An 11,130-nucleotide genomic window follows, 5' to 3' on the forward strand; every position below is an offset into this window, starting at 1 on the left:
CACTGCTATGCTTTATCTTGGCCAGGTCGCAGTTGCAAATGAGAACTTGTTCTCAACTAGCCTACCTGGTTAAATAAAGGTGTTCTCAACTAGCCTACCTGGTTAAATAAAGGTGTTCTCAACTAGCCTACCTGGTTAAATAAAGGTGTTCTCAACTAGCCTACCTGGTTAAATAAAGGTGTTCTCAACTAGCCTACCTGGTTAAATAAAGGTGTTCTCAACTAGCCTACCTGGTTAAATAAAGGTGTTCTCAACTAGCCTGCCTGGTTAAATAAAGGTGTTCTCAACTAGCCTACCTGGTTAAATAAAGGTGAAATAAAAATTTAAAAAAAACGGAGGAACAACCACAGCTCCGACACTACCTACACATACGTCAATGCCAAAACAATAAACAGCATAGAATACTGAACGCTAATACTCACAAGCTTAATCCTGCACGAATTACGGCAGGTAACAGGTGCCCTATATACCCACAGAAATCAAAGCAATTGAAACCAGGTGTGAAAAGGAACACAGACAAAACAACCAGAAAAAGAAAAAGGGATCGGTAGCGGCTAGTAACCCGGCGACGCTGAGCGCCTAGCGCCGCCAGAACAGGGAGAGGAGTTACCTTCGGTAGAAGTCGTAACATCTGGCCCTTCTTTGGACACTGTGTTAACAACCCTCCAGGGAAGCTTCAATGCCATACAACCCTCCTTCCGTAGCCTCCAATTGCTCTCAAATAGAAGTAAAACCAAATGCAAGCTTTTCAACCGATCGCTGCCTGCACCTGCTCGCCCGTCCAACATCACTACTCGGTTCTGACTTAGAATATGTGGACAACTACAAATACCTAGGTGTCTGGTTAGACTGTAAACTCTCCTTCCAGACTCACATCAAACATCTCCAATCCAAAGTTAAATCTAGAATTGGCTTCCTATTTCACAACAAAGCATCCTTCACTCATGCTGCCAAACATACCCTTGTAAAACTAACCATCCTACCAATCTTCGACTTTGGCAGAACAAAATAGCCTCCAATACCCTACTCAACAAATTGGATGCAGTCTATCCAGTGCAATCCCATCACAAAGCCCCATATGCAGTTACCACAGTAATCTTGTTGGCTGTCATACTCGTCGCCAAACCCACTGGCTCCAGGTCATCTACAAGACCCTGCTAGGTAAAGTCCCCCCTTATCTCAGCTCGCTGGTCACCATAGCATCACCCTCCCTACTGTATTTATTTATTTTGCTCCTTTGCACATGATTTCTATCTCTACTTTGCACATTCTTCCACTGCAAATCAACCATTCCAGTGTTTTACTTGCTATATTGTATTTACTTCGCCACCATGGCCTTTTTTTCACCTTTACATCCCTTATCTCACCTCATTTGCTCACATTGTATATAGACTTATTTTTCTACTGTATTATTGAGTGTATGTTTGTTTTACTCCATGTGTAACTCTGTTGTTGTATGTGTCGAACTGCTTTGCTTTATCTTGGCCAGGTCGCAATTGTAAATGAGAACTTGTTCCCAACTTGCCTATCTGGTGAAACAAAGTAGAATAAAGTAGAAAATAAATAAATAAAAAGAGTTAAGGAGTGAAAGGTCATCTCTGAAACAGCTCCTTTGACTGCAGGTGGCTCAGCTCCCCCGCTAACTAGATCTCCTCTCTCTCTCTCTCTCTCTCCTCTCTCTCTCTCTCTCTCTCTCTCTCTCTCTCTCTATCTCTCACACACACACACGGAGTGATCTGACTGCTACTGAGTTTAGCTGTAGAGAGAGACCTATCATCATCAGTAGCGTGTTCCATCTTTCCTATCAGTTAGATGTGATGTTAGACCTCTAGTGGCAAAACACACACACTGCAGTACCTTCCATCACTTCAGTTAACAGTAATGATGTCTTAATTTACACTGTCCATCACTTCAGTTAACAGTAATGATGCCTTAATTTACACTGTCCATCACTTCAGTTAACAGTAATGATGCCTTAATTTACACTGTCCATCACTTCAGTTAACAGTAATGATGCCTTAATTTACACAGTCCATCACTTCAGTTAACAGTAAGGACACCTTAATTTACACTGTCCATCATTTCAGGTAACAGTAATGATGCATTACTTCACTTCAATGACTTCAGTTTTGTTGTAAACACGTGTATTGTGTGTGTTATTGTAAACGTTTCTCATGTACAGTATAGACATTTTAGTGATACCAAGTCAATTTCCTAGAACCTTGTACGTGGCTAATAAAATGATTCTAATTACCTTCAAATGTTGCAGTCCTGTCTGTTGGCTATCAGTTGAGGCTGGTGGGAGGAGCTATAGGAGGACGGGCTCATTATAATGGATGGAATGGAATTAAAGGAACAGAGTCAAACATGTGGTTTCCATATGTTTGATACCGTTCAATTGATTCCATTCCAGACATTACAATGAGCCCGTCCTCCTATCATCATGTCTATATAGTGGCAGATATGTGCTACGGTTCTGATGTGCCATCTCTGAACACGGTGAAATATCAACGAAAAGAAGTTGTCTGTTCGAAATGAATACTATAGATGAAAAGAGAACAAAAACGTCCTTCCATTACAGAGAGTGGGGTAACAGAGTACATGGTAAACTCACGTAAGGTGCTCATTCACCAATAACGATTGACAGATGTGGCACTCCACAAGCATATTTGTACACTTCTGTCCAGACTGCAGCGTATTTGGCCCCCTCGTCGAGGTTGATCTCCAAGTTGAGTTATCTGTCACTCAGATGCTGATACTTCCCAACCCTGTGGCAAATCCCCACTATCATCAACGCCTGGTCGCCAAACTTCAACTTTGGGAGTCTTTCCATAACGATTTGCCACGTGGGTCTTTTGGCCCCTGAAAAATTGTACATAAGGGAAACATCTACTACAAATACTAATTGACAAATGTAGGAATTCTGAACAACACATTCCAGGGTCCTCCAAGTCTAGCTTGACCAGATGTGCATGTATGGGCATTTGTGTTTGAGTAAAGGTTTCTGATAAAAACATAGCCCAACCATGGGCTTTATCACTGCCCTCTATAGGCTGGACACAACAGAACCTTCTGTTGATTCAGGTTCACAGCTCTAGTCACGTTGGTCGTCTTGAACATACTGGGCCCTGAGGCCATAGTATGCCAGCAATAGTGATTTAGCAACACCTCCTAGCTGTGAAAAGGTCAACCATACAGAATATAAACACAGCCTTGCTGGTATTATCCCATAAGTGTGAATGAGGAAGGTAGTAGAGGTGGACTGGAAGTGTCGGTCAACTTCACTCAGACACCTAACAAACATTACAGTTTTTTGCAATCCATTTGGCACTAATTTCAGAACCTTGTGGTCATTTTTCAAAACTCTAGACACAAAACTCAAAACGGTCATCACTTGTAACACAGGCTGTCCAATGTTCAAAACATTGCATTGTGCATTCATATCTTTAAAGCAACCTTGCACTTGCAGAATCATTGGTTCAAATAACTGAAATACCACAGGAACATTCATTTAGATCACCCAACACACAAGATACCGATCGTTTCACTGTTTAGTTGTTCATACAATCATTAAATGTTTTGTACTACAGTACAAAACACAGTGGTGAAAGAAATACATGTTTCATTCATTTGCTACAACAAAAAAAGAAAAAAACAGGTTCTCACTCTGTCACATCACAATGGATGTTTTCATTAGCCAAACATCTTGGGAAGAATCTTCAGCAGGGTGAATCCAGGTCTGACGCTGGTCTGCAGTGATGTCATTGCATGCGTCATCCATGGCCTGGAGAAGGGCGGCTTGTTCGTGAGGGCGCCTATCATATACCTTCCACCTCCATGTGGAGACAAATTCCTCTACCAGGTTTTAAGAAAGGAGAGTACGGGGGTAAGTACAGGGTGGTAAATTGTGGATGGGCCTGAAACCATGCTTGCACCATTTGAGCCTGGTGGAACCTGACATTATCCCACACAATGACATAGGTCATACCTTCAGCTCTACAGACCTGATTTAGCTCATCAAGGAAGGTTACATTCGAACAGCGAATCATGTGGCTGCCTGCAACTCAATATATAGAGTGTATAGAGTAGAGAGCTTTAGTTGTTGTTCGACCTAACATTAGAACGGGCAAGATTAGTGATCTAAGCAACTTTGACCGTGGTATGATTGTTGATGCCACACATGGTGATTCCAGCATCTCAGAAACAGCTGCCTTCCTGGGATAGTTACGCACTACAGTCTCTAGAGTTTACAGAGAATGGTGCGATAAACAAAACACATTCAGTGAGCAGCAGTTCTATGGGCAAAAACACCTTGTTAATGAGAGAGGTCAGAGGAGAATGTCCAGACTTATTCAAGCTAACAGGAAGGCCACAAATACTGGTCCTACCCAGTAGTAGATAGGTGAACCTAATAAAGTGGCCGGTGAGTGTACAGTAATGTCAAATCTGAAAACATGGTCTGGAAAAGTGGTACATGGGACCATAGAAACAGTGTCTGATAAAGAATGATGATGAAATATTACATCCATAGATAATGTAGTCCAATTGGTTCATGTTCCACGGTAATTGGTGTCAATGGTTCTCGTTATCCTGAAACTTTGTAGTTTCCAAAAAACTATGCTTTAGAGTAATGCAACAGTTACTTATCATTTTGATCAGTTGTATCAATTGTAATGAAATGAATAGACAGTCATCTCAGATGTAATGTGTGAATTGCATTTTGAAATGGTAATACTTTGATGTTAAGTTGTGTCATTTTGAACCGGTGATTTTAGTTCAATGAACAAATGATCTTATCTTTATGGGTATTGTATCCAAGCAATTGGAAAAAGTGTTTGAGTTTTGAAAAATGTGCATTTTGATAATTGGTTGTGAGTTTTGTGTCTAGAGTTTTGAAAAATTACATCAAGGTTCCGAAATTCGTGTGAAAAAAAAAAAGTGATTGTAAAACACTGTAATAACTTATAGTCCCAATCCGATAATGCAGGGATGCAAAGTCATCCTTCCTAGTATGGACACAGTAATATCATTTCACTAGGTCACATGATCAGGAAAAACTCTAGAGAGCAGCCATCTGAGATGACAATTGACACAACCAGCCATGATAGTTGATTGCGCTCTAGTGGCGTTTGCTTTGTGTGTGTGTGTGTGTGTGTGTGTGTGTGTGTGTATGTGTGTGTGTGTGTGTCATTTCAGCTGTCATTTCACATGCACTGTCTTTGTAGTAATTTATTAATAGTAGTCCTAAAGTGCCATTTGTTGACATTCAGTCAGTTACACATTGAGCATGGTAGAACAGGATAATGTAACCTCTAGAAACAAAACCACCTGTCTTTCTCACTATTGTACTGACCATGAATGATACAGTAGAGCCAGGAGTTTATCTGTCTGCTTTATCCTGAGCAGGAAACATTCTGGGCCCTGTGTATGAGTTATGTAAAGTTAGTCATGTCAGGAGTTGTTCCTGGAAGTAAACAACTATCTAGATGGCGTTCAGGATTTAGGACTATCATCACTTACATTCTGTCACAATGCTAATTATCCGAGCCCTGCGGTAACACACCAGATTAAGCTAATCAGATATGTTAGTGCAGGGCTGGAACTAAAGCTTGCACACCCTGCAACTAGTGAGCATGTCAGGCCTGGGAGTCTGATTTGAGCTGCTCCAGCTCGGTGGAGGTACCAGTACCAGTTCCAGTTCCAGTCTTTCTGGTTCCTGGTGTCTGTTTCCTTCCCTTTTTAAATACAGCTGCTATCTCCTCAAATGTCTTCCCTTTGGTCTCCGGCATGCGCAGGTAAGTGAACACAGTGAAGCCAAACAACAGCACCGCAAACAGGATGAACACATAGCTACCACACAGAGCCTGGAGAGAGGGGTGGAGAGAGGGGTGGAGAGAGAGAGAGAGAGAGGGTGAGAGAGAGAGAGAGAGGGGGTGGGGGAGGGGTGTGGAGAGAGAGAGGGAGAGAGAGAGAGAGAGAGAGAGAGGGGGAGAGTGGAGAGAGAGAGAGAGAGAGAGAGGGGTGGTGGAGGGAGAGAGAGGGTGGAGAGAGAGAGAGAGAGAGGGAGGGAGGGTGGAGGAGAGAGGGGTGGAGAGAGAGAGAGAGGGGGTGGAGGGGAGAGAGAGAGAGAGAGGGGTGGAGGAGAGAGAGAGAGAGAGAGAGAGAGAGAGAGAGAGAGGGGGTGGAGGGGGAGAGAGAGAGAGAGAGGGGTGGAGGGAGAGAGAGAGAGAGAGAGAATGGGTTAATGGGTCTGTAATGAGAGTTAATGGGTCTGTCGATCTGTCCGTTTGTCTGTCCGTCCCGCTGTCCATCTGTCCGTCTGTCCATGTATCTTACCTCTATGTAAGGGAAGGTCATGCCTATGATGAAGTTGCTGGTCCAGTTGGTGCAGCCAGCCAGAGCTAGAGCAGCAGGCCGGGGGCCCTGACTGAATAACTCAGCCACGATGAACCAGGGGATGGGACCAGGGCCGATCTCAAAGAAACACACAAACAGGAAGATGGCCGACATGCTGACATAGGACATCCAGGAATAGACACTCTGGGGAGGAGAGTAGAGGAGAGGAGAGGAAAGGAGAGGAGAGAGAGGAGAACACCTCATTGTTTTACTCTGGAGGGACAAGAGATGGTTAAAAAACACAGGAAACAGTCAAATACAGACAGGAAATGTACACTCTAAAATACTGAAACCCTATTGGTGGAGAGATTGAGACAACGATTTTTGATTGGTCATACCAGGTACACAAGGCCAACTGTCATGGAGACGGCACAGATACACATCCCACCTAAACCAATCAGAGTCAACGTTCGTCTGCCGGCCCTGTCCACTAGAGCCACCTGCAACACACACACATTTCAGTGTGACTGTTTGCATCACTGACCTACAAATGGTTAGTCCACGTGTGCACGTGTTAGTTTGTCTGTGTGTGCGTGTGCATGTGCGTGTGTGTGTGTGTGTGTGTGTGTCTTTCCGTACCGACACCATCGTAAAGACGGTATTGAGAACTCCAACTCCAATGGTTGCATAGACAGGCTGAGTGACTCCTGCTTTCTCAAAGATGGCCGTCGAGTAATAAAATATCTGAAGAGATTAAAACAAACATTATGTTTCCATTCAGTAAAGCAGAGTCATAAAAACCTCAATCTGACTTATCCAGGCTGTTAAAACGATGTAAAACAATATACAATAATATAAAAGAACATAAAAAAGATATCACTGGTGACTCAACACACACACAAAAACACACACAAACACACACACAAACACACACACTAACAATTCTCTCTCACTCAGTAACACTCCCTCTCATTTCTTCCTGTATTCCCTCTCTCAGACACTTGTTCCCTCTCTCCTCTCTCTCTCTCTCTCTCTCTCAGTAACTCACAGCGGTGATTACAGACAGTTGTTCCCTCTCTCTAAGTAATTCACAGCGTAAATTCCAGACAGTTGTTCCCTCTCTCTCATTACCTCACAGCGGTGATTCCAGACAGTTGTTCCCTCTCTCCCCCTCTCTCTCAGTAACTCACAGTGTTTATTCCAGACAGTTGTTCTCTCTCTCTCTCAGTAACTCACAGCATTGATTCCAGACATTTGTTCCCTCTCTCTCAGTAACTCACAGTGTTGATTCCAGACAGTTGTTCCCTCTCTCTCAGTAACTCACAGCGTTGATTCCAGACAGTTGTTCCCTCTCTCTCAGTAACTCACAGTGTTGATTCCAGACAGTTGTTCCTCTCTCTCAGTAACTCACAGTGTTGATTCCAGACAGTTGTTCCTCTCTCTCAGTAACTCACAGTGTTGATTCCAGACAGTTGTTCCCTCTCTCTCAGTAACTCACAGCGTTGATTCCAGACAGTTGTTCCCTCTCTCTCAGTAACTCACAGCGTTGATTCCAGACAGTTGTTCCCTCTCTCTCAGTAACTCACAGTGTTGATTCCAGACAGTTGTTCCCTCTCTCTCAGTAACTCACAGTGTTGATTCCAGACAGTTGTTCCCTCTCTCTCAGTAACTCACAGCGTTGATTCCAGACAGTTCTTCCCTCTCTCTCAGTAACTCACAGTGTTGATTCCAGACAGACAGTTGTTCCCTCTCTCTCAGTAACTCACAGCGTTGATTCCAGACAGTTGTTCCCTCTCTCTCAGTAACTCACAGTGTTGATTCCAGACAGTTGTTCCTCTCTCTCAGTAACTCACAGTGTTGATTCCAGACAGTTGTTCCTCTCTCTCAGTAACTCACAGTGTTGATTCCAGACAGTTGTTCCTTCTCTCAGTAACTCACAGTGTTGATTCCAGACAGTTGTTCCCTCTCTCTCAGTAACTCACAGTGTTGATTCCAGACAGTTGTTCCCTCTCAGTAACTCAGTGTTGAACTCAGTTGTTCCCCTCTCTCAGTACCTCACAGTGTTGATTCCAGACAGTTGTTCCCTCTCTCTCAGTAACTCACAGCGTTGATTCCAGACAGTTGTTCCCTCTCTCAGTAACTCACAGCGTTGATTCCAGACAGTTGTTCCCTCTCTCTCAGTAACTCACAGCGTTGATTACAGACAGTTGAGTTCCAGTTGATTACAGACAGTTGTTCCCTCTCTCTCAGTAACTCACAGCGTTGATTCCAGACAGTTGTTCCCTCTCTCTCAGTAACTCACAGTGTTGATTCCAGACAGTTGTTCCTCTCTCTCAGTAACTCACAGCGTTGATTCCAGACAGTTGTTCCCTCTCAGTAACTCTCAGTGAACAGACAGTTGTTCCCTCTCTCTCAGTAACTGTTGATTCCAGACAGTTGTTCCCTCTCTCTCAGTAACTCACAGTGTTGATTCCAGACAGTTGTTCCCTCTCTCTCAGTAACTCACAGTGTTGATTCCAGACAGTTGTTCCCTCTCTCTCAGTAACTCACAGTGTTGATTCCAGACAGTTGTTCCCTCTCTCTCAGTAACTCACAGCGTTGATTCCAGACAGTTGTTCCCTCTCTCTCAGTAACTCACAGCGTTGATTCCAGACAGTTGTTCCCTCTCTCTCAGTAACTCACAGTGTTGATTCCAGACAGTTGTTCCTCTCTCTCAGTAACTCACAGTGTTGATTCCAGACAGTTGTTCCTCTCTCTCAGTAACTCACAGCGTTGATTCCAGACAGTTGTTCCCTCTCTCTCAGTAACTCACAGCGTTGATTCCAGACAGTTGTTCCCTCTCTCAGTAACTCACAGCGTTGATTCCAGACAGTTGTTCCCTCTTCTCAGTAACTCACAGCGACAGTTGATTCCAGACAGTTGTTCCTCTCTCTCAGTAACTCACAACATTGATTCCAGACAGTTGTTCCCGCTCTCTCAGTACCTCACAGAGTTGATTACAGACAGTTGTTCCCTCTCTCTCAGTAACTCACAGCATTGATTCCAGACAGTTGTTCCCTCTCTCTCAGTAACTCACAGCATTGATTCCAGACATTTGTTCCCTCTCTCTCAGTAACTCACAGTGTTGATTCCAGACAGTTGTTCCCTCTCTCTCAGTAACTCACAGCGTTGATTCCAGACAGTTGTTCCCTCTCTCTCAGTAACTCACAGTGTTGATTCCAGACAGTTGTTCCCTCTTCTCAGTAACTCACAGACAGTTGATTACAGACAGTTGTTCCCTCTCTCTCAGTAACTCACAGCGTTGATTCCAGACAGTTGTTCCGCATTGATTCCAGAGTTGTTCCCTCTCTCTCTCAGTAACTCACAGTGTTGATTCCAGACAGTTGTTCCCTCTCTCTCAGTAACTCACAGTGTTGATTCCAGACAGTTGTTCCCTCTCTCTCAGTAACTCACAGTGTTGATTCCAGACAGTTGTTCCCTCTCTCTCAGTAACTCACAGTGTTGATTCCAGACAGTTGTTCCCTCTCTCTCAGTAACTCACAGTGTTGATTCCAGACAGTTGTTCCCTCTCTCTCAGTAACTCACAGTGTTGATTCCAGACAGTTGTTCCCTCTCTCTCAGTAACTCACAGCGTTGATTCCAGACAGTTGTTCCCTCTCTCTCAGTAACTCACAGCGTTGATTCCAGACAGTTGTTCCCTCTCTCAGTAACGTTGATTCAGACAGTGTTGATTCCAGACAGTTGTTCCCTCTCTCTCAGTAACTCACAGTGTTGATTCCAGACAGTTGTTCCCTCTCTCTCAGTAACTCACAGCGTTGATTCATGACAGTTCTTCCCTCTCTCTCAGTAACTCACAGCATTGATTCCAGACAGTTGTTCCCTCTCTCTCTCAGTAACTCACAACGTTGATTCCAGACAGTTGTTCCCTCTCTCTCATTAACTCACAACGTTGATTCCAGACAGTTGTTCCCTCTCTCTCAGTAACTCACAACATTGATTCCAGACAGTTGTTCCCGCTCTCTCAGTACCTCACAGAGTTGATTACAGACAGTTGTTCCCTCTTTCTCAGTAACTCACAGCATTGATTCCAGACAGTTGTTCCCTCTCTCTCAGTAACTCACAGCATTTGATTCCAGACAGTTGTTCCCAGTTGTTCCCTCTCTCAGTAACTCACAGCATTGATTCCAGACAGTTGTTCCCTCTCTCTCAGTAACTCACAGTGTTGATTCCAGACAGTTGTTCCCTCTCTCTCAGTAACTCACAGTGTTGATTCCAGACAGTTGTTCCCTCTCTCTCAGTAACTCACAGCGTTGATTCCAGACAGTTGTTCCCTCTCTCTCAGTAACTCACAACGTTGATTCCAGACAGTTGTTCCCCTCTCTCTCAGATTAACTCACACAGTTGATTCCAGACAGTTGTTCCCTCTCTCTCAGTAACTCAGTGTTGATTCCAGACAGTTGTTCCCTCTCTCTCAGATTGATTCCAGACAGTTGTTCCCTCTCTCTCAGTAACGTTGATTCAGTTCTTCCCTCTCTCAGCAGTTGATTCCAGACAGTTGTTCCTCTCTCTCAGTAACTCACAGCGTTGATTCCAGACAGTTGTTCCCTCTCTCTCAGTAACTCACAGCGTTGATTCCAGACAGTTGTTCCCTCTCTCTCAGTAACTCACAGCATTGATTCCAGACAGTTGTTCCCTCTCTCTCAGTAACTCACAGCAGTTGATTCCAGACAGTTGTTCCTCTCTCTCAGTAACTCACAGCGTTGATTCCAGACAGTTGTTCCCTCTCTCTCAGTA

At 44.0% G+C, this 11,130-nt stretch overlaps 1 protein-coding gene across 1 annotated transcript in view; it reads right to left on the reverse strand.

The window, feature by feature from the left end:
* Positions 1-5,214: 5,214 nt before the first annotated feature.
* Positions 5,215-11,130, reverse strand: part of LOC115120920 (solute carrier family 2, facilitated glucose transporter member 2-like) — a 21,600-nt gene continuing 15,684 nt past the window's right edge. Inside the window, exons 9-12 of the mRNA XM_065024491.1 lie at positions 6,976-7,080; positions 6,735-6,836; positions 6,337-6,540; positions 5,215-5,864 (exon numbers count right to left, since the gene is read on the reverse strand). Coding sequence (XP_064880563.1) covers positions 5,637-5,864; positions 6,337-6,540; positions 6,735-6,836; positions 6,976-7,080 — 639 coding nt within the window. The 3' untranslated portion in view covers positions 5,215-5,636. The remainder of the gene's footprint in view (positions 5,865-6,336; positions 6,541-6,734; positions 6,837-6,975; positions 7,081-11,130) is intronic.

The sequence above is a fragment of the Oncorhynchus nerka genome, linkage group LG2 (genome assembly GCF_034236695.1).
Source record: "Oncorhynchus nerka isolate Pitt River linkage group LG2, Oner_Uvic_2.0, whole genome shotgun sequence".
In the NCBI taxonomy this organism is placed as follows: Eukaryota; Metazoa; Chordata; class Actinopteri; order Salmoniformes; family Salmonidae; genus Oncorhynchus; species Oncorhynchus nerka.